The sequence below is a fragment of the Geotrypetes seraphini genome, chromosome 10 (genome assembly GCF_902459505.1).
Source record: "Geotrypetes seraphini chromosome 10, aGeoSer1.1, whole genome shotgun sequence".
Taxonomy (NCBI): domain Eukaryota; kingdom Metazoa; phylum Chordata; class Amphibia; order Gymnophiona; family Dermophiidae; genus Geotrypetes; species Geotrypetes seraphini.
In genome coordinates, this window is record NC_047093.1 from 127,332,057 (window position 1) to 127,356,244 (window position 24,188).

General features: G+C 39.9%; 1 protein-coding gene across 3 annotated transcripts in view; it reads left to right on the forward strand.

The window, feature by feature from the left end:
- The first annotated feature begins 764 nt into the window (after window positions 1–764).
- LOC117367999 (dimethylaniline monooxygenase [N-oxide-forming] 5-like) overlaps window positions 765–24,188 on the forward strand; it is a 29,996-nt gene continuing 6,572 nt past the window's right edge. The window contains exons 1-7 of one of the 3 annotated variants that reach the window (XM_033961187.1): window positions 765–1,423; window positions 8,682–8,855; window positions 9,961–10,149; window positions 13,009–13,171; window positions 17,402–17,544; window positions 19,976–20,175; window positions 21,501–21,856. In XM_033961187.1, the coding sequence (XP_033817078.1) occupies window positions 8,715–8,855; window positions 9,961–10,149; window positions 13,009–13,171; window positions 17,402–17,544; window positions 19,976–20,175; window positions 21,501–21,856 (1,192 nt within the window). In that variant the 5' untranslated portion in view covers window positions 765–1,423; window positions 8,682–8,714. The remainder of the gene's footprint in view (window positions 1,424–8,681; window positions 8,856–9,960; window positions 10,150–13,008; window positions 13,172–17,401; window positions 17,545–19,975; window positions 20,176–21,500; window positions 21,857–24,188) is intronic. The other 2 variants (XM_033961189.1, XM_033961188.1) reach the window with 2 other exon arrangements.

The following is a 24,188-nucleotide window of genomic DNA, read 5'->3' on the forward strand; positions in this document are numbered from 1 at the left end:
CAGGAAATTCTTTTTCACTGAAAGGGTGGTTGATCGCTGGAATAGTCTTCCACTGCAGGTGATTGAGGCCAGCAGCGTGCCTGATTTTAAGGCCCAATGGGATCGGCACATGGGATCTATTCACAGGGCAAAGGTAGGGGAGGGACATTAGGGTGGGCAGACTAGATGGGCCGTGGCCCTTATCTGCCGTCTATTTCTATGTTTCTATGTTTCTAATCCAGGTCACAAGTACCTGGCAAAATCCCCAAATATAAAACAGATTTTATGCTGCTTATCCTAGGAATAAGTAGTGGATTTCCCCCAAGTCCATCTTGCTAATGGTTTATAGACTTTTCTTTTAGGAAGTTATCCAAATCTTTTTTTTTAACCCTGCAAAGCTAACTGAAGGGAAAAGTTGGATTTCACAAAATGTACTTCCATACAGCTTAGAACTTAGTAATGTACCAACTTACTAGTTATTGGAAAAAGAGCAGCCAAGGCCACAGCACATCACAGTTAACACCCTCAAGGGGGTGTTACATTTAGACACAGTAAAAATACCCCTGCCACTAGAAAATTAGAAGGAGGGGGATAAATACAGAGCCACAAGAGTGCTGGTGGAATCTGAACCCTGGCGTGCCATGGGTCTCACTCATTCTGCTGGTCTAACCGCAAGGCTATGCTTTGCTTAATAAATTACTATTTAACTGGATAAACCACAAACTGTTCACATAAATGTGCGCATTTGTAGCTCTCTTAATGCCATAATCATCTCACGAAGCAAAAGGAAAGCCCAGCAATATTTAGAAAGATTCTGCAAATAGGGTAGCGAACAATCCTCCCCTTTCTCATACTGCCAGCTGTATTTAATGCTAAAAAGGAAAACAACTCTGAGGCTGATTTAAGAATTGGCTGGTATAGCCTTCCTCCTTCTCCTCTCCCTCCCTCCCTCCCCAACACACACATCTATTGCAATCATAAAGTTGCATTTTTGGAAACCACTCAAGAGTTCTTCCTATTGGTTTAGCGGTAACTGGCTTGCAAGAAGCAAAGCCCAGTACATAAGATTTTCTGGGGACAGTGTAAGCAGATTCAGAGGAAACAGCTGGGAGCAAACTTAGGCAAGTGTCTTCCTATGGTATAAGGCAGATACAATTCTACGATACTTATAGCATAATGATTTATCAAACAGATTTTTTTTCTTTGTTGTGGAATATGAAACGCCTGGTATTTCTCTCGTTTTCTGCAAGTGTTCTGATTTTTAAAGTTTGAAGCTTCAGAGGAAATCCATAAGCACCGAGTCAAGAGAATCGCTTTCGACTGAAAACAAAATAACTTATTTCAGTGACGGAAAACTACTACGAGGAGCAATCGTAGACATCTAGGAGCACCTCCAAAACATTTCAATGCCATTTCTTTCCCAGGGGACGGAAAAATAAAACAGGTGAAATCTACTTCATGAAAATAGATTCCGTTTACACTTCTATGAGAGAGATTCTTCAGTAGATTTTCAAATTGAATTTTAGCTGTGTAAATTCTTGAAGCTTTCTTTCAGAAGCACAACATGGGAAGGATGGGTGATATATACTGTAGAGTACCATGTATGTACCTTCTATACATGACAATAACTAGGACCTGTATGACAAACTTCAGTATAGTATTATACAGGAAAGGAAGGGTATTATACTTTCAACTGCTGTGTACTATATACTTATGTATAATATGGGGGCAAAAAACCACATGACATATACTTAGGTATAGTATTATATGGGGAGGGGTGGGTGATGGCAGATAGTGTGTTGTCTCTAATTAATTTGACATATACTTTGATATAGCATTGTATAGGAAGGGATGAGTGATATACTATATACCAGGGCCACAGTTTGGATAAGTAGATTCTTGGAGGGCCTCAGAAAAAAATAGTTCATGTCTTATTAAAGAAATGACAATTTTGCATGAGGTAAAACTCTTTATAGTTTATAAATCTTTCCTTTTGGCTAAGTCTTAATAATAATATTGTCATTTATAGCTATAGAGACATATGATCGAGAAACGGTTTTATTTGACTTTTGTGATTATGAGAAACATACCGAGGGCCTCAAAATAGGACCTGGCAGGCTGCATGTGGCCCTCAGGCCGTGAATTTTAGACCCCTGCTATATACTATGCTGTAGTCTCTAGTACATAAATCATCCTTCCCAGTACAATACTGAACTGCATGTTATATATTATTCATACCACAATAATTACTCTTCAGAAATTTGTCGAATTAGTCTATCACATATATTAAGTTTATCAAGTTTTATTTAAAATTTGATATACCGCTTTAAATAAATTGTCTAAGTGGTATACAGTATTAAGACTAGTAAAATTCAGGAGAAGACATTAGGTAACAAGATTTTACTGACTTACAAGATACAAATTGTATTGGGGGGGAAGTACAATTTGTAATAGGAAAGAAAGAATGTAAAAGGTCAACACATTGGGAAGGGGAGATGCTCTTCCTTCTAGATGCGATCTAGTGTCTACTTGTTAGATGCATCTTTAAAGAGGAAGGTCTAAGTTATTTCTGAATTTGTCCAATGAGATTTCTTCTCGAAGGTGAGAGGGCAGGGAATTCCATATTGTTGGTGCGGTAACCGAAAAGATGTTCTTTCTGGTGGTGTCATAGAATACATGCCGCGGGGAAGGGACCACCAGAAGATTCTGGTTGCTAGATCTTTAGTGTTCTAGTTGGGCAGTGTGGGATAAGAAGTCTATCTATGAATTCCGGGGTATGTGTTAACTTTGTTTTGAAGATAAGTAATGAGGGTTTATATATGATTCGATGATTGATTGGGAGCCAGTGTGATTTTATAAGCAAGGGGGGTGGGGGGTGACATGATCAAATTTTTTTGCGTTATATATTAGTTATAACTGCTGTGTTTTGAATGATTTGAAGTCTTCTTATCTCTTTTTGAGAAATACCCTGATACAGGAAATTACAGTAGTCAATTTGGGATATTACCAAAGAGTGTAGTAAGATATTGAGAAAAGAGGGTTCTAGTAGGCTCACAAGCGATCTGATCATTCTTAGTTTGTAAAAACTTTTCCTGACCACTGTTGGAAGGATAATCCATCGTCCTGGATAATATTGTACTGAACTATATGCCATCCATGAAGATTAAGGAGGGGTCAGAATACTATATTAATAATAATAATAATAAAACCCTTACCGCACATGCCCAGTTGACACGCCGTGATTCCTGCCTCCGTGATCCGTAGCTCTGTGGCAGAGACATGGTACTACAGCGTGTATCGCGTGCAGCACATGCGCCGCGTACATGCGTGCGGCCCTGTGGCAGTTTGCACGCATGCGGCGCTTTCCTCAACTTCCTCCAGGCTGCTGGGACACCTCTTCGTCCATCTCCGATGCCAGCTGACTTCCTGCTGCTGCCGGGGCGCCTCTTCTTCTCACTCCCGGACCAGCAGTGGCAGCAGCCGTGGCCTCCTCAAGCAGCTGCAGAACATTTACTAGGCCGGCCCACTTCGATATTGTGAGTCGGGCCGGCCTAGCAAAAGGCCCGAGGCTGCACGGCCTAGCAGATGCTGGACAGGGGGAGCAGGGAAGGAAAAAAATTTACTTCAAGGCTACTGCTGCACAGGGGGAGCAGGAAGGTTGCTACTGGACAGGGGGGAGGTAAAAGGAAGGGAGAAGGGCTACTGCTAGACAGGGGGAGTAGGGAAGGGGTGCTGTTGGACAGGGGGGAGGTAAAAGGAAGGTAGAAGGGCTACTGCAGTATAGGGGGAGCAGGGAAGGGGTGCTGCGGGACAGTGGGGAGGTAAAAGGAAGGGAAAAGGGCTGCTGTCGGACAGGAGGATCAGGGAAGGGGTGGTAGTGGACAGCCGAGGAGAGAGAAAGACAGAAAGAAAGACAGAGACAGACACATCTATTCTAGTACCCGTTAATGTAATGGGCTTAAAGACTAGTGATATATATTTTGACATGGAATGGTACCAGGAGGGATGGGTGATAAATGGTATGGATCAGTGCTTCTCAATCCTGTCCTGGAGGCCCACCAGTCAGTCAGGTTTTCAGAATAGCCCTAATGAATATGCATGGAGCAGATTTGCATGCCTTTCACCTCCATTATATGCAAATCTCTCTCATGCGTATTCATTAGGGTTATCCCAAAAACTGACTGACTGGTGGGCCTCCAGGACAGGGTTCGGAAACACTGGTATATACTTATATGTACTACACTTTTTTATAGAGTAGTGATTAGGAAGGAGTCAGTGTTGTGTTACATATACTTCAATATAATATTTTAAGGGGAGGGACAGGTGATATATTATTGGTTATATCCTTTTGCATAGGATAGTGTGGTTAGGGAGGAGTCACAATGCTGTGTGAAATATACTTAAGCATACTTTTGGTTGGAGCTATGCAACCTAAAGACCTGTTGCTTTTCAACCCAGTCCTCAGGGATCACCTGGCCAGTCGGGTTTTCAGGATACCCACAATGAATACATATGAGAGATATTTGCAAATGGAGGAAATGCATGCTAATATATTGAGCAAATTGAAGTTCGTGGCTATTCATTGTAGATATCCTGAAAACCCAACTGGTCAGGTGGTCTCTGAGGACTGGGTTGAAAACCAGTGCTTATAGACTATTGTGTACTGTAAATTTCCATATAGCACATTGCAATTAAATAAGGATTTGAATATTGTATAAAGCATACTTCTCTACAATAGTGATTCTCAACCAGTTTGCCAGGACACACTGGTGTGTCCCCAAGAGGTAGGAGATATGTCGCAAACTATTTGGTACGGTGACCCGTCAAACGTGTGCAGGACAAACAAGCTTTATTTTTCAGGACTCGTGTAGGGTTGTTATACTGTAGTTTATGTGTTTTGGGGTTGTTTTAATCTTTATACGAGTGGAAACAAACTAATTGGATGCTGTGTAGTCCTGGTAGTGACTTTAATTACATCCAGTTCCTGTTTGAGTTTGATGAGTTCCCTTGGCACATAGCACTCTGTCCCATGCCTCCATGTTTATAGAAAAATATAATTTCATAACACACTGCTCCAGTCTTCCTCAGCTTATAGTACACAGGACTACATTACATGACACTCTACTAGTGTTGTGGTGTTAAAATTGTAAGTTTTATGTTACACTGTACCTGCTGTGCACTACCTTGGGTGAATCTCTTCATAAAGATGGTGATAATAGGTCACAATACATAAATGCTGAGGCCTTCAAGCCCCTTCTCATACATCTTTTGTCACAAGTCCCATATAATTTTTGTCACCTTCTTCTGAACTGCCTCAAGAACAAGATATGGCCTCCAAAATTGAACAAAATACTCCAAATAGGGCCTCCCCAATGACTTCTGCTTAGGTAGTCAACACCTCCTTTTTTCTATTGGGATATGCCTCTCTCTATGCAGCCTAGTATCTTTCTGGCTACAGCCACTGCCTTGTCACATTGTTTTGCTATCTTAACTTTTAACTATCGTAATAAAAATTTTAAGTTACGCTGGTTCCAATCGTAATTATTTTAGCAAATTTTTGTATTATTCACCGTTATGATTTACGGCTATTGTAAACATAATGTAAAAAAGTCATACGTCTGTAAATTCAAATATTTTGTGTTCCTGGCTCTTTATTAGTCCATACAGACTGTTTATCCACTGTCTATGTCATTTTTGGAATGTCCCGTCATCCGGGACACACAATAGGAAAAGGTTAAGGTCCTCTGACACTGCCACTCAAGGTTTCTCTCCTGATCTGTGCTTATCAGCCTCTCACTCCCTAACAAATATGGAATTTTGGGTTTCTATACATAATCTAACATCATTCTTCTAGACCGCGTAACCATAGTTTCAATGCAATTTACATATTATATAAGAAATAACAAAAGAAACATAATAGAACTAATTATCAAGATATTTTGAAAAGAGAAAAGTTTTCAACTGAGTTCTAAAATGTTTAGAAGAACAGGCCATAAGCAATAACAGTCGAAATTATTTATTGTATGAAGCTGCCTGACATGCTAATGTACGATCAAGAAATTTTTTGCTTTTACAACCCTGAACAGATGGAAAAATGAACAGGGCATGTTATCTTTTACTATACTTATGAGATTCCATAAGAAATCTATTAGCCACATAAAGTGGAACAGTACCATACATAACTTTTATAACAAAAAGTGCATCGTTCTATATACTTCTTAAATTTTAACAGCCAGACTATTCTAATTTTCTAGATCACATCTCATATTCTCCACTCCATCCGGGATGTCTATTCTGCTGAAAATCTTTGCATCATCTGCAAAAAGCAGAAATTCCCTTCTAATCTTTTAGCAATGTCACTCGGAAATATGTTGAATAGAACTGGTCATAGTACCAATTCTTGGGGCACTCTGCTATTCACCTTTTATAATGCCAAATTTGTTAGACAGTCAGCACTTCACGGTATACAAAGAGACACATATTAGATAAGGCTAATTATGCTACTTTATTGGTTACATAAATTGTAAAGCAGTGATATACAAAGCACAGATAATTCAGAATGACCTCACCATGATTGATTATAACAACGCCGATTTCCTCACAACCGGGAATCTCCTTTTTAGGCAGTTGATAGAACCGGGTCAATCGTGGGACAATTTCTTTACAGTGCGCTGATCGATTCTAAAGAGAAAGCCCCAGGATGGCCTCTTATATACTATTTTATCCTGTCTCATACTCTGTTAGTTTCTGCAATAAACAACAGATGTTTCTTCCCAGCTGGAATGTTGCCCATTGTTTGACCTCCTCTCTTATCACTACCATGAGATTCACATTTCTTTCACACATACAGGCCAAATCCCAGCTTCTGGAAATGGCTGCACACCTTTCTTTCCTCCAAGTGAATTTCATTCACTGCCACCCTCTGACATCTATCAGCCAACCAGTTTCTAATCTAGTTTACCACTATGGGTCTTAACTTCAACTTGCTCAATTTGTTCACAAGCCTCCTAAAAGGAACCGTGTCAAAGGTTTTGCTGAAGTCCAAATAGACCACATCCAATGCATGTCCTTCATCCAGTTTTCTGGTTGCCCAGTCAAAGAAATAAATCAAATTTGTTGGACACAATTTTCCTTTGGTAAAACTATGCTGCCTCAGATATTGTAAGCCATTGGATTCTAGGAATTATATTATCCTTTCCTTCAGCAGCGTTTCCTTAATTTTTTCTACTGCCAAAATGAGGCTTACTTGCCTGTAGTTTCCCAATTCTTGTCTGTCACCATTTTTATGGAGAGGAACCACATTTGCCCTCCAATCCCATGAAACTTTCTCTTTTTCCAAGGATCTATTATACAATCTTTCTTCAAGAGGGCCTAAAACCTTTTTTGAGCTCCTTCAGTAGCTTTGGATATATATCTCATCTGGCTTTGTCCACTTTCAGTTTTTTCTAGTGGTTCATAAACACTTTCTTTCATGAATGGTGCAATATCTACTCCACTCCCATATATGTCTTTGTCAGCCAACAGAGGTCCTTCTCTAAGATAGAAGTATTTGTTTAGTATGTCCACCTTTTCCTCATCACACACCATATATCAATTCTGAAAAAAGTCTTATCACCTCTCTATAGGTCTCTAGCCATTTTTCTTCTGTTCTCACTTTAGCCAGCCATATTTCTCTCTTTACTTCTTTGAGTTATATACGGTATTCTTTTCTATATTCTTCTGTACTTCATTAATGTTGCCTAGTTTGCCTTTAGACGCTTGTTTGGTAAACCATATATATTTCATTTTCCTCTTACTTTTGTTTGCTTTCTTTTACAAAAGATCCATTGCTACTTTCAGTTTGGACCACTGACTTTCCACTTCTCTTATATTTTCCCATCCTGCTAGGGCACATGTATTCATTTTTTTCTTGCAAGCGAAGCAGTTGATTTGAGGTGTTTGGAGGCCTTCTAAGCCAGTACCGTGTTGTGGAAGAGTTTGTTGACCATTACTAGGCCTTTGAATATACATCATTTGTTGATCAGCAGCCAATGGGCAGTGCGCAATGCCAGGGTGATTGGGACTTGTATGTGGAGATTTTTCAGGAATTGGATGGTGGCATTTTGTACTTGTTATAGTTGAAGGAAATTTTTTTGCAGAGAGCCCAATTAGGAGCGCATTGCAGTAGTCCATAAGGAAGAGGATGAAGGCATAGAATAGCTGAGAGAAGTCCGGTTCTGAGAAGCATTGTCTGATTTTACATAGTTGTCAGAGGTAGTAGAACAAGGCAGATTCTACTTGTGAGATATGGTTAGAGAGCGAAAGTTTGCCATCCAGGGTCACCCCTAGGCTGCGTACTTTGTCTTTGGCCATCAGGGTGACCGATTCCCAAGAGATCAACGGGCAGGTGAGTTCAGAGTTACTCTCCATATAGCAGTTGAACCAGCGATATGAAAGCACTAATAAATGTTGATTTTGCACCCTCAAAGAACCCCTAATTAGCCAGAAATAACATTTACAATTTATAAACACTTACAAATAGATGTATGGATTTTGTAATTCAATATTGACAGGAATATACAGTATAATGCTGATTTACATCATGTTATCTTCCTTCCTTCCTTCCTATGTATGGTTCATGCAACAGACATGTGCAGCCAAGCTATGCTTCAAGGCATAAAACAAGACTATATCATCTTATAAAATTGGTCTTCTCCATACAGAACAGATTCTGCTGAACATCACCAACCTTGGCGATGAAGACCATGACAAAAAGGATTGCAGTGATTGGAGCTGGGTCAAGTGGATTGACTGCCATTAAATGCTGCTTGGATGAGGGACTTGAACCCACCTGCTTCGAGAGATCAGATGATATTGGAGGTCTATGGAGGTTTAACGTAAGGGAAACATTCTGCAGGTGTATTTTCTGTGGGATCATTAACACTCAGCATTAAGTCAGGAAATTTTAATTCTGCCAATATTTTTTCCTTTAATTAAAATTATATAACATAACATAATAACAGATTTCTATACCGCATAACCCTTAGTTCAATATGGTTTACAAAAGATTACGCTATGAGAAAATACAGATATAATATAATACACAGAGAATTAGCCAGCCAAAAATTTAGAAAAAAGAAACGTTTTCAAAAGTTTTCTATAATGTTTATAGGATGTTGATCTGGTCAATAATGGGCGAAATTCTTTGTCGAATTGAGCTGTTTGATAGGAAAGACAATGCCCATGATGTTTCGTACTTTTACAGCCCTTAGCAGAAGGGAACGTAAATAGGGCATGAGATTTTCTACTGTTCCCATGAGTCATAATAACAAATATATCAACAAGATAGAGAGGGGCAACACCAACGGCGACTTTATAATATAAACATCCCAACTTAAAAATTACCCGGGCCTCAACTGGGAGCCAGGGCAGCTCACAGTAATAAGGAGTTGCATGGTCGCACTTCCTCAGGCCATAAATCATTCTAACTGCTGTGTTTTGAACCAAAGTCAGCCTTGTACTAGTTCAGAATACTCAGTATATCATTTTCAAGCAAGTGAGGAAAGCGGGCACAGCATGGCAAATGGAATTCTTTCCATCTCCCCATCTGTGTGTAACGTCATGGGTTCATGAGAGGAAGAGCTGAGTTGGTGTGTACGTGTATGTGTGTTTGTATGACTACTGTTCCAATTCTGCATCAAGTGAGTTAAACCACTTCAGCATTCACCAGGAGAAGATTCAGACTCTTAGGGGCACTGTTCACTCTAGCTGGGCAAAAGTCCTCCGGTCGGTCGCATTACTGCCAGTATGTGTGTGTGTGTGTGTGGGGAGGGGGGGTAATGCTTCAATATTGTGTTTTCAATTGCTGTGAAAAGGCAGGTTCCTTGTAGTCCTGCAGAGCTTGTCTGGCCCTCACTTAAATACTGAGCCTGGATAGTTTAATTTGAAGAAATTTTGCTTATTGGAGAATACCTTGTGACTTTTCTTTGTCATTTGATGCAGGAAAATCCTGAAGATGGTAGAGCCAGCATCTATAAATCTGTCATCATTAACACATCAAAGGAGATGATGTGTTACAGTGACTATCCCATTCCTGATGACTTCCCGAATTATATGCACAATTCCAAAATAATTAACTATTTCCGGATGTATGCAAAGAATTTTGATCTTCTGAAATACATACAGTTTAAGGTAAGGTGTTATCAGCATTACTATCTGACTTGATTTTTAATATACTTTCCTTTGTATTTATTAAATTTTTATGTATTTTATGGATTCATATTTCACTCGATATACTCATGAATATCAGGTAAACCATCTGATTAACTGCAAATGGGTCTGTATGACCTACACAAGACCTATATACCAGCCTTTCTCATTGAAGACAGGGGACTCCTATCCAACAAATATTTTATAAAATATTTCCTTGTATACCCATCTAGGCCTGAGACCTTCCCACTAGTACAAATTTTAACTGCATATTCTATTCCATTCACGGAAACTGGCTCCTCCAGTCTAGCTCATACTTCCTCAAAGTTCTCAGGGAACTGTACAAAATCCAAAAAACTTTCTTTTTTCAGAAACCCCATGTTCCTCTTGTTGTTATAGCTCCCTATAAAACTCCAGATGCTGTAATTGGATATATATCTATAACGAGATATAAAAATACTCATCCAAAATACTCACATTCTTTTATACAATTCAGTTGCTCCCATGTCTCAGTCTCTGCAGTATATAGTCCATGGAACCAGTGTTCCCTTGGCCCCAAGGCTGCCCTGCTTTTATTTTATTTCTGATTATGTGATTCCCCCCAAAAACCCTACCAATCACATGTTATGCACCCATCCAGGAAGTTCTCTCCTGACTTCCTAAAACCACATAAATTCCACTGACCAGCTCCTAAACCAGGGCTAGTGGGAAAGGGGGGGGGGGGAGAAACCATCCACCCAATATGATTTGATGATCCTATTCCTTCCACAGTTCCCTCTATCATGCATTCTAAGAATATTAAGGTTCATATGGAAATGATAAATATGTGTTTTTTGATCCAGCCCAGGTGGAAGATTTTATTAAAGATAAACCTTTGTTGAAAGTTTAATTCCTTATATTTAGTTCATTTTTGGAGGATGATGTATAATACATATAATAGCCATTTGCCTGTTCCTAGATGGTAGACAGAAAGATTTGCTTTGATGTTTTATTTGTACTGGCGATCAGCTTTAATGTGGACTAGGATACGGTTGAATTAGTTTCCTCATATATTATGTTTAATTCCTGTTTGGGAATTTACATTTTGTATTTTTTTTTTGTGTTCATTCATGTATGTTTTGTTACAAAGATATTGTAATGAATAATCCAATAAATAAAGAATATTAAGGCTTTGAGCTAGCTTAAGGGTTCCAATCTCCTCTAACAACCAAGGCAGCCTTTTACATCCCCCAGCTCACTTTGCCCTCATGGCTAAAGGGGCACTGGCTTCTTGACACCTTTCACCTCAAAGCTACGCATTCATCCTCTAGAGACATTCACACATATGGTCACCACTACTTTCACAGACTCTAGGGCCACCTATTATAAGTTAGTATACTTTGCTGTCCTCTCAAATGGTGTTTTACTCACTCATGCATTCTTCAGACACATGTTCCTCTGCTTCTGAGTTCCAATCCATTTCACTTTCAGTCTCCATTTTGTCATGGAAATTGTCCTCTACCTCCATAGATGTAATTTCGCCAGAGAACCCTTCCTCCCCTTCTGAACCTAAAGACTCTTGCCTTCTTTGGTCAGGTTCTAAATAAATCTATGCTGGCTGCTGGTTTTTGCCTGGGAGCAGTGCTTCTGTCAGCTTTGTTGGGCCCTTGAACAAAGCTCCTGCGAGGCATAGGGATTGGAACTAGGCTTCCTGCATAGCATTCTCTGCCTTCTTGGAAGCTTGCTCCCTTCAGAGTTCCTTATTGCCTCCTCGTGTCTCCAGCTGTGCTTAATTTATCCCTCTGAGGTTTCTGCTTTGCCCTGTCTCCCTGGGCAACCACCGGCTGTGCTCAAAGCCTGCCATTTCTCTTTGAGCCACCCCATTCTTTAACCCTTTCTGTGTCAGTTAGTCTGACTAGTGGATTAACATGAGAGTCTGCAGTCTGTTTATAAAAGGAATGGTAGGGGATGTTAACAGGAATCCTACCCTTACTGCAGTATCCCTTCTTATCTGCACTCCCTGTTTTTCCTTTGGACTAGTGACAGACTTAGTGGGCTTGTTCCTTTCCGTAGGAACCGGAGCAGATTTCATATCTACTGGGCTTGAAACAGGGCAAGCACCAGTGGCAGGGTCTTCCCTGTCACGCTACATATAGAGTTAGGATGCTTTAGTTTAAAGTGATGAATTACTGCTGGAGGTTGAAGTGGTGTATGGACAAGTCGTTTAACCCTCCATTGTCCAGGTACAAAATAAGTACCTGTAGATAGCATGTAAACTGCTTTGATTGTAACCACAGAAAGGCAGTATATCAAGTCCCGTTCCCTTTCCCCTATTTGCAGTATGCAATGATTCAAACCAGGTGGGTCAAGGCAGGAAATAATGGACAGGTTTAGTTACAGCCAAGTCAGTACATAGACCTTCCAAGATGTATGCACCAATAAATTGGATAATGAGCTCTGAACTATCAATAACTGGGTGCTCACAACCAATTATAGATGTTAATTGGCACTCATTAAAATTTGCACTTGCATCTGGATGATGCTATTCTATAAGGCATGGCGCCTAACTCCCATGGTGTATATCTCAAAAGGGGAGGTGACCAAGGGCATGTCAGGGGATTCCAACAAATTGCATACAGAATTACAGAATTCTGCCTATTCGTGCCTAACATGGGTACTATCATTTACACTAGATTTTAGCAGGCTTAAATCTGGCACCCGAAGGTTAGGCATGAAATTTGTAGCTATTTTAACAGTACACATTATAGGTTCATTCAACTTCCATATCTGAACAGATACTTTAGGGTGACAAAGTCCTGAATCACTGTAATTCGGTCTTATGAATTTTCTCATGACTTCTAGACCACCGTGTGTAGCATCAAAAAGCGTCCAGACTTCTCCAGCAGCGGTCAATGGGATGTCACCACAGGAAAGGATGGAAAGCAGGAGTCGGCCATCTTTGATGGCATTCTAGTTTGCAGTGGTCATCACACCTTTCCTAATTTACCACTGCACTGTTTTCCAGGTAAATCAACAAAACACACTCCAAGATATGCTGCCACAAACTGAACTCAACACAATAATAAATTATTATTCCAGGTAAATCAAGCAAGAAGCATTCAGCAGTTTGTATGTGACATTGGGAGTCTATGGGGCTCATTTTTCAAAAACGAAAGATGTCAAATAAAACCCTGAATAAACTGGCACTTGGACATTTTAATTGCCCAAACATCCACGTGCCAATTTTCGAAACAGACTTCCTAGACATTATGCTAAGCTTTTTGATCTCAGTGCGCCCATATTTCAAGGGGGCATGTTGGAGGTATGTTATGGATGAGATTTGGGCATGCTTAGTGCTTGGACGTCTTGTGGCGATAGTCAAACATTTCCCAAGACATCCATGACACCATTTAGACATCCTGAGCTATACCTGTTTTAAAAGTGCCACAATGATACCCAAACTGACCAGATGACTACTGGAGGGATTAAGTCATGGCCCCTCCATACTCCCCAGGTGGTCAATGACTGCATCCCACCCCCCAAAGTTGTGAAGGAAACAATACATACCTGTCTCTATAACAGCAGCACGTGGTATGGGTAATTCTAGTAGCCTGGTGAGGAATGTAGTGAACCATAGAGAGGGGGATCTAGGCCCATATCCCACTCTACCCACTACATTTATTGTGGAAATTGTGAGCCCATTAAGAACCACTAAAACCTACTTATACTGCCATATAGGTGACACCTGCAGCCATAAAGGCTAATGGGTGGTAGACACATTGGTATAGTAAATATTAGGAGAGTTTTGAGGGTGAGATGTACACCTAGCACCCTTTATTTGAAGTTCACAGTGGTTTCTCCTAAGGTGCCCTACTGCCTTGCTGGTATGTCTGTGTGGTCAGTGTAGTATAAACTCACTATGGGGACACACCTGATTCTATACCACAACTTTTTAAATTCTCTAACTGAGTGAGTAGTGGTGCTGGCTGGTTGGTAGGGGGCACTGTAATGCGGTAATGGAATGGATAGTGTGCAAGACATGTTTGTGGAATATGTTGTAGATTTTTCTACATATGATGCCTCCTTTTCATATGGTTCTGGGTAAATCTAGTTAGATGCATGTATATGTTTTAGTTAAGGCCATGCCCAATAGAAACTTATGAAAAGTTGATACACAAATATAAACAAATCTGAATATGGATTGCAGCCAAGGCCAGAAAAACACTACAGATAAGGAAAAGCATAATAATATTCTCTTTATGTATTTTGCTATTAAGCCAGATCATAGAGGAAATCTGGTATTAGAGATACAACACACTTCTAGAGGTATTAATGACTCCATTTTGTATTAATCTTCCTCCATTTTGGTTTCTGTCCTTCTATGTGCTTGTTCTTTGTTAAAGGATTCGTGCCAAAAGATCCTCATTGCCTAATTGATAGCAGATGTTCTTGAGCTCGTTAGTTTGGAGCATATTTGATTTCACATTCCAATGCTGGGTATAGAAGAAAGGGTATATGTTTTAAAGAATTATGGAATAGGACTGAGATAGGAATGAAATATGAGTGTTGCTTGTGTATGGATGATGGATCCCATGAGTGATTATGAATGTATATTAAACATAGAAATTGGTTTGAAAACAGTATTTTATATATTTTAAACCTGAAGAAATCCTGAGAAGTAACACACCTGCAGTTTGACCTATTTGACCTTTCAGCTAGCCTACCATAGAAACTTGTGAAGGGAGGGCTGTTCAGCCCACATAGCAATTTCCAGTAAGGGAGGTTATTTGGGTTTTGTATGTGTCAGTGAAACTTGAAACTGTCAGTTTTTCCAAGGCAAGTTTTTGCCTGACACAGAAAGCTGTTTTGGATTCAAAGTTTCTGGAGGTATAGTATAATGGCAACCATGTTAAAAGAAATTTCTTTGTTTAAACCTAAGGATGGCCTCTGTTGGCTGATTGGTTGACAGGTGTGATGTCATACTAGGCATTGCAAAAGTATATAAGTGAACCTGGTGGCAGGGGTTTCTCGGAGATCATATTGGCCAGGAAAGATGTGCTTTGACATGCCTGACTTTCTATGATTTTCTTGCACAAATTATCTAATGAAAGATGATAATGATAATAAAGCTAATAAAAAAATAACCGATTGGAAAAGATTTGTGCAATTGTCATTATTCCTGGGCAACTAAGGGCAGGGTTTGGTAAGTTACCCTGTTCACTGAGACAGCTTTTAATTTAAGGCAAAACCATGCTTTTTGTTATCCTGAAATTAAAAATATAAAATATAGCAGAATTTATCATTCAACCTGGGCTTATCAAGCAGCTAAACTATGGAAAACTCTGCCTATTTAGATTATACAGCAAATTAACTTTAAGAGTTTTTAAAAAAGATCTGAAGACCTATCTTTTTGAAGAATTTGTACTTAAAGAAGTTATAATTGTAGGATAACCAATTCATAATTTTTGTATTAACCTGTTTGTTTTATGTAAACCGCTGTAAACTTCCTTGAGGTATTCGTGGTATATAAATAAAGATTGTATTGTATTGTATAAATGGTGAATGTAAACCACTTTGAATAGCAGCAGTACATAAGAAATATAAGTAAAGGCCCCCTTTTACAAAGGAGATTATTGCAGCAGGCCGTGGTAATTGCTCAGACAGCCAATGAGCATTGGAGCATTTGCAAGTAGCAGCCGCTGCCACGCCTTTGTAAAAGGGTAGGAAAATAAATAAAAACACAATAAATATGGTTATTTGGGGTCCCATTCCTTTAAACTAGCTGAATTGCCGCATTTTATCCTTTGGAATAAATGCCACAGGCCCCATAATGCATTGGGCTATTGTTGGAAATTCAGAACTGGACTCTCTCATGGAACGGCGCATCTTAGCAGCTTTTCTATACCAGATCACCTAAAGTTAGGGACCGATTTCATGTGTAGGTTATGGAATAGTAGCACATACATGCATGACTGTTGCAGTTGTATGTGCAAGTGTGAACCATACTCTCAATGGTATTCTATAACATATTATGCGAGGACGCACAACATATAATATGTTCATATAATGATTCAAAATGTTGTGTGATTGTGGAACCGAGGTACCCCCTCTTTAAACCCAGCATGCACCCCAAAAGAGGGAGAAAAAGCTTCAGACTAATGTAGTAACCACACAGAAAAAGCAGTATATCAGGTCCCATCCATTATAAGACCAGTGTTATTCCAGTTGATCTTTGGTTATTCCTATTCTTTCTTGAATTCCAAGCTTTTGTCTCCATTATCTCTAGTTGAAGGCTGTTACAAGCATTCACCACCGTGTCCATTAAGCCTGTAGTGAGTTTAGATCAGTGGTCTCAAACTCAAACCCTTTGCAGGGCCTCATTTTGGATTTGTAGGTACTTGGAAGGCCTCGGAAAAAATAGTTAATGTCTTATTAAAGAAATGACAATTTTTTATTTATTTTTATTTATTTTTTATTTATTTATTTTTATTTATTTATTTATTTTTATTTTTATTTTATTTTTATTTTATTTTATTTATTTTTATTTTATTTTATTTATTTTTATTTTATTTTATTTTATTTTTATTTATTTTTATTTATTTATTTTTATTTATTTTTTATTTATTTTTGGTTAAGTCTTAATAATAATATTGTCATTTATAGCTAAAGAGACATATGATCAAGAAACTGTTTTATTTTACTTTTGTGATTATGATAAACATACTGAGGGCCTCAAAATAGTACCTGGTGAGCCGCGAGTTTGACACCACTGGTTTAGATGCACAGTTTTTGTAAGGATATTTTTTTCATAAGAACATAAGAATTGCCGCTGCTGGGTCAGACCAGTGGTCCATTGTGCCCAGCAGTTCGCTCACGCGGCGGCCCTCTAGTCAATGACCAGCGCCCTAACTGAGACTAGCCCTACCTGAGTAAGTTCCGGTTCAGCAAGAACTTGTCTAACTTTGTCTTGAATCCCTGGAGGGTGTTGTCCCCTATGACAGACTCCGGAAGAGCGTTCCAGTTTTCTACCCCTCTCTTTAGGAAGTATCCAAAAACAAAGTCCCTGTAGGAAAAAGCGATACACTGCTTCAAAAAATTGGTTCAATAAAATGACTTGCAGGGATTTATTTTTTTTTTGCACTTTTCTCTTAATCGTGTTTGATCCATAAATCATGGCTATAAAACAGCTAACGTAAAAGCATTCAGAATTAGTAGGAGTATCTTTTAAACATATCACATTCTTCTCTCTTCATAGGAATAGAAAAGTTCAAAGGTCGGTATTTCCACAGCCGGGACTATAAGTTTCCATATGAATTTGTGGACAAACGGATCATTGTGATTGGCATTGGAAACTCTGGAGGGGATTTGGCAGTGGAACTCAGTGCTTTCGCTAAGCAGGTACGCTGATGAAAGACAGCTGTACAAGGAATATATTACTAATTAACTTCTTATGCTTTATTGTACTGAGGAGATAACAAAGCAGCGAGAATCGACAATAAATCTAAATCTGAGAGGAAAAAAATGCCAATTGTCAAATGAAAGAAAATAAATTGAAGGCGAGGGTAAGAAAAGTAATAGTCCCAGTAATATATTACTAATAATATATTACTTTTAAAAGTATGAGTTACCACTGTTGAGTAAGTTACTTTCCAAATGTAATATAAAACAGTCACTAGTTTCGTTAAGAAATGGGAATATGTCTAGTCTAGAAAGGTTCTTGTGAAAAAATAATGTATTACCTGTAAAAGTAATATATTACTAACCCCCCTCGTCTACGAATCTGCGCTAGCGTTTTTTAGTGCAGAGAACACGCTGAATGGCCCGCGCTGCTCCCGACGCTCATCGAGTTCCTATGAGCGTTGGGAGCAGTGCGGGCCATTCAGGGCGGCTCTCTGCACTAAAAACCGCTAGTGCGGTTTCGTAGAAGAGGGGGTAAGTATTTACCCAACTCTGTGAGAAACCATGTACACGAATTACATTGGGACAAGCAACAAGGCTGCTTGTCATCTGTGGTGCTGTACTCCAGCATCTGAGAATTTAGAAAAACAGACAGTGACGTTTTGGTGATCTATCTCAATACGATAGTGTGTAAATACAATACACTCATAAAGTATATATAAATGCGTGGAGAGGCATAATCAAAAGAAATGTCTAAGTCCGTTTGGGCCTAACTCACAAGTCGTCCAAAGTCGGACATGGGAAAAGGTCCATTTCAAAAAAAATATGTCCAGCATTTTTTTTTTTTTTCCGAAAATCATCCAGCTGTACATCTAGCCATTTGATCTTCCAGACTGCTAAGTCGTCCATCTTTATACCCCATTTTCGACCAAAAATTCGTCCAACTCAATAACGCTTAGAAAAAGACCTTTCGGACGTGGGAGGGGTTAGCAAAGTGATGGACTGGACATCCAGACATGGCAATAGAGTAATGGGGCACCTTACAGGGCACTGCCGTGAACTTCACAAAAAGGGTGCCACATAAACATTTCACAACAGCTCCCTTATAGGTCATGGTGAGCCCCCCCAAACACCCCCCAGAATCTACTAGACCTAAATATCTACCACCCCAATAGCCCTTATGGCTGCAGGAGCCACTTATATGGCAGTACAAAAGGATTTTGGGGGTTTTTGGGGGGTGCACATGTTTCTCCATGAATGCAGTGATTAGAGTAGCTTATGGGCCTGGGTCCTCCTCTCCATGGTTCACTAACCCACCTCTAAGACCACTTAAGCCACCTCTGTGCAGCTCTATTAGGCTTTCTTAAGCCATGTTGCCAGATGCTGATGTTCTGGAGGCAGATATGTACAGTTGCTATTACATTTTTTATTGGGGGGGTAGAGGGTCAGTGATCACTGGGGCTGTGTATGGGGGTCTGTACTTTGTGTCTACAGTGCTTATCAGGTCATTTTGGATACCTTTTGTGGACTTAGACCGGGTTTTAGATGGCCTAAGTCACAACGTCCAAGTTCCATCTAGGCAGTGTTGTAAAACCTTCGGTCTAGGACGTCCCACGTCCCGCCCAAATCCAGCCCTCACCATTCCTCCTAAAACGCCCCTTTTAGCTCTGGTCGTTCAGCAGCACCGTGAAGGCCCAAGTCGTTTTTAAATACGTCTAACACCCTGTTCGATTATCGGCACTTGGACGACTTTTATTACTGATCGCCCAAGTGCCGATTTAGGCTGGTTTGTAAACGTTTTTCTGTTTCGATTATGATCCCCACAGTCTTTAGTCATAAATTAGAGGTTCTCAATCCAGTCCTTGGGGTCCACCCAGCCATTCAGGTTTTCAGGATATTCAGAATTATTATGTGTGAGGCAGATTTGCCTTTCTAAAATTACCCCCATGAATCCATCTTGCGATATTACCAGTGATTTCGGATTTGGATTAATAATAATAATTTTATTCTTGTATACCGTCATACCCAAAAAGTTCTAGGCGGTTCACATCCGTTAATTAAGGTCCGCGATGACACACGGATTTACAAAATTTTAACAAAGTTACAGGCAATGAAGAGGGGGGCGTGGGGAACTCTTTAACTGAGATTTAGCAGAGGTAACGGTAATACAGAAGGTAGGGTTGGAAGGTATGAGATAACGAGAGAGAGACCAAGTGGGGGGAGGGGGTGGAGCAGAAGGAACGGGGTGAGTGTGGGAAAGGGGAGAAACAGGGGGCAAGGGGGATTAAAAGACCTGTTCGCGGAAAAGGTGCGTTTTGGGAAAGGGGAGAAGCAGGGGACAAGGGGGATAAATCCCCCCTAGTACCCTATCAGGCATCAGAAGTGATTTTTTTGGGATGTCATATGAATTTAATATCTATATTTTTTGCAGGTCTTTCTCAGTACCAGACGGGGTGCCTGGATAATAAATCGTGTTTGTGATGACGGCTTTCCTCTTGATGTGGTATTATACAGTCGGTACAAATATCTAATCAAACAGTTCATGTCTATATCTATGCTGAACGACTGGGCAGAGAAAAGAGCGAACGCACGGTTTAACCATGAGAACTATGGTTTAAAGCCCTGTCACAGGTGAGTTCCAGTGTACCGACATGCTATTTTTCAATGACTGTGTACATAGGAAAGTGTAAACTAAAACAAAAAATATACAGTAAATGAATCCTAGGATCCAGTCACAGACCTCAGAGAAAGAGAAATCTAATTAAGCTCTGGAACGCGTTGCCAGAGGATGTGGTAAGAGCGGATAGCGTAGCTGGTTTTAAGAAAGGTTTGGACAAGTTCCTGGAGGAAAAGTCCATAGTCTGTTATTGAAAAAGTCACAGGGGAAGCCACTGCTTGCCCTGGATCGGTAGCATGGAATGTTGTTGCTCTTGGGATTCCAGAACCCTCCTACTCCTTGGGTTTTGGACAGGTACTAGTGACCTGGACTGGCCACCGTGAGAACGGGCTACTGGTCTGACCCAGTAAGGCTATTCTTATGTTTTTATGTTTTCCCATGCACACCCCTATTGAAGATACTCCCAAGAGTGACTGTCTTTAACCTGGCATTATGGAAGCTTGGGCACACTTTGAACTGGACAGATTGAATCTAGATTTGAATTTTAGATTTAAATTATTCACTTTTTCCAAATTTGATCTCAGGGCGTGTTATGTCCAAGTGGACTTACAATTTCAGAGTACAATATTCAGACAGGTCAATTTACACCGGTAAATCATTATTTACCCAGGCAGTTGATTTATCTAGTAAGCTTTAGTTTGAATTCCTGTATTAATTTCTGGAAATGTGCAAGGCCAAGATACCACATGCATTGAAGTAAGAAACTATACGACAATCTTCTAGCGACACAGGCAGCGAAAACTGATCCTACCATCACCAAACTGATGATCAAAACAACAGACATTAAAATGTTTCGAAAAGAAATCAAAACATTTCTATTCAAAAAATACTTCCCTGCTTACTAACCTCCTCCCTAGTCGTACATGCTTTCTCCCCCGTGAATACCACATTAGTCAACTCCTCGAACCATACCGCCAATATATTCTCAGACTCCTAAACAAGCACCTCCATCTGTATCCAATAAACTTCTTCCTTCAATGTGAGGTAATTTTCTTCTGTTACCCGAATGTATTGATACTCTCCACCGTATTCCGTAATTACTTGAATCTTTGTTATGTAATTCCCTTGGAAAAATCCAGATATCTTCTAATTTGTAATTCTCTACCATATCATGTAACTTTCATGAATCTTTGTTATGTAATTCTCTCGGGATTGTCTAGATCTCTTCTAATTTGTAATCCGCTTAGAACCGCAAGGCACAGGCAGAATAGAAATCACTAATGTAATGTAATATCTCTTGAACCACCGTATAATAAAAATGATTTTCTTTACAAAACAGAATTGTTAGTCAGCACCCAACAGTCAATGATGATCTGCCGAACCGTATCCTAGCTGGAAAAGTCCTGATAAAACCAAATGTGAAGATGTTTACCGAAACGGCAGCCATTTTTGAAGACGGAACGGTGGAGGACAACATTGACACCGTCATCTTTGCCACAGGATACAGCTTTTCTTTTCCTTTCTTTGATGAACCTTCCTTAACAGTTCACAACAATAAGATCCCCCTATATAAATTCGTCTTCCCTGCTGACCTGGAAAAGATGACGGTGGCTTTTATTGGTCTTATCCAACCTATTGGTGCCATCATGCCTATAGCAGAACTTCAATGCCGCTGGGCTACTCGAGTTTTTAAAGGTAAAACTGCAGAATACTACAGGTACCTTTGAAACCAGAGAAAAAAAAAACCCCACATGACTGAGTTTGTTTTTTTCAGTTCAAAAATTTTTTATTGGTTTTGTGATAAAGCAAAAGGCATACAACAAGATCAAGGGATGCATAATACAAATGTAATGATTATACATATTATAACACAAGTACATCCAAAGATCAAGAACAGAAAAATAAGGAAAAGGGAATGAATTTGTGCAAAAAGTGAAACATGGCTCATCAAACGTACACATGCTCTAGAAAAAACATAGCGAAGAGCCATGAGAGTAACAATAATAATTTGGTAGTCCATACTGGATGAAGAAATGCTTATGTTTTGGTATAATAAGAGTAGTTTGGTATTAATTTAAAATGTTAATTTATGTCTTAGTATAATAGGAGTAGTTTGGTGTTAATTTAAAATGCAAAGAGTAAATTTAATTTAAAAAAAAAGACAAATTAAACAAAAGAATGTTAGGTCCAATGCTTCAACCATGAAGAAAACACTTCCAACCCAATTTTCCATTTGTCCCAGCAGCTTCTGCCCCCCCCCTCCCCCCAAAACTCTTGCCACATCTGTCAGCCTGTAGACTTTGTTTTATACTCACCTCAGACTTTGGAAAATACAGGCTATCAAGCTGAAAAATAGATAAATGTATGTGGGAAAAGAAGTGGTGCTGGCCTACCGGAGGCTGGAGTCAGTTTGAATATCCTCACATTCAAAATGGCGGCCGCTGACTGAAAGCAGTCCAGTGCCTTTTTGTGTATAGCCATAGGTTATTTAAAATGATCAGTTTTGCTCATTCTTTTTCATTTCATAAAAAAAAATTTGAAATATAACTGCAAATTTCATAAAGAAAAGTTTGCTTTATGTCAAACTAAAGAATGTCCACACTCCAACCCCAGGAACAGCTCCCGCTTAGCCAGCTATCCGTTGATATTCAGCGGGAGATAGCCAGCTAGCCCAGTGACTGGCTATGTCTGGTCACCGATGTTCATCGGCTGGCTGGCTAAGGCATGCAGTCAGGCAGAACTGCCTAAAAAGCAGGTCTCTTTTCAGCCATTAGCCTTAGCCAGCCAGCCGATGAAAATTGGCTTTGACAGCTAAGTATGAGCTACCGAACTTTGACCTGGATATTTTGAAGCTGGTGACCCCGGCATTGACATGCAGAAAACAGATCAACCCTCCCACGAACTAAGGGTCCTAATGTGCACAAACGAAACCCTAAAATGCTAGAGTCAGCCTGCAGTACAACACCCAAGGAATAGAAAGAAAGAGATTTCTTCCCCAACAGTGTAAAAATATAAAGACAACAGATGTAAATTCTCGAAACTGACAAATTTTAATCATCAAATTGAACATAAAATCATTTTTTCCTACCTTTGTCGTCTGGTTATTTTATTTTTTCTTATCATCTTGTTCCCAGCCTCTGGTTGAACTTTCCTTTGTTTGCGCTCTTAACTCTGTTTCCTATTTGCTGTTCACAGATTTTTTCATATTTGGCTTTCTTCCATTTTTCTGCCTCCATCTCAAATTTATCTACCTTTCCATCTATCCATGAATAGCATCTCCTCCATCCATGTGAACCTTGCTTTCCCACCCTTGCATTCAAGTGCTCCTCTCCTCTCTTTCCTTTGCCTCCCCTCCATCCATATGTGCCATGGCATGCCTCTCCTCTCTTCCCTTACCTCCCCTACATCCATATACATTGTTTCATCTCTCACCTCCTTTCATATGCCCCCTTTCTCTTCCTTCCCTCTCCATCCATGTGCACCATCCCTTCTTTCTCTCTTTGTTTTCCTCGCATCCAACATCACTCCTCTGTATCCCTGTCTGTTCCCCATGTCCAGCAATGCCCCTCTGTTCCTGTTCCTATGCTCTTTCCCCATCCATCTCTTTGCTGGGTCTCTCTTTCGCTGTCCATATCTAGGTTGTCCCCTTCCTTTCCTTCTTTTCACCTGCATCCATCAGCAATCACCCCCACAGCCACACCATTTCTAGCTTCTCCCCCTTTTCATCAGTATCCCTACTGCCCCTAACCTCACTTTGGCTTCACTTATTCAGTCTCTTCCCGAGTGTATATCTCTTCTACTCCCCCCTCCTTCTGCTTAGTTCAGGCTGATCTTTCTTTGTGAATCTGGCATCCCTCTCTGCCTGCCTACCGCCTGCCCGCTCGATGCTCTTACAGTCATCTTCCCCAAAGTCTTCCTGCACAGTCAAACTCAACTTTTTACTTTTCTACCCTCCCCACTTCACATGTCCACCATCCCTCCCTCCCCGCCTGCCTGTTTGATGCTTTTACAAATAATTGTCTTCCCA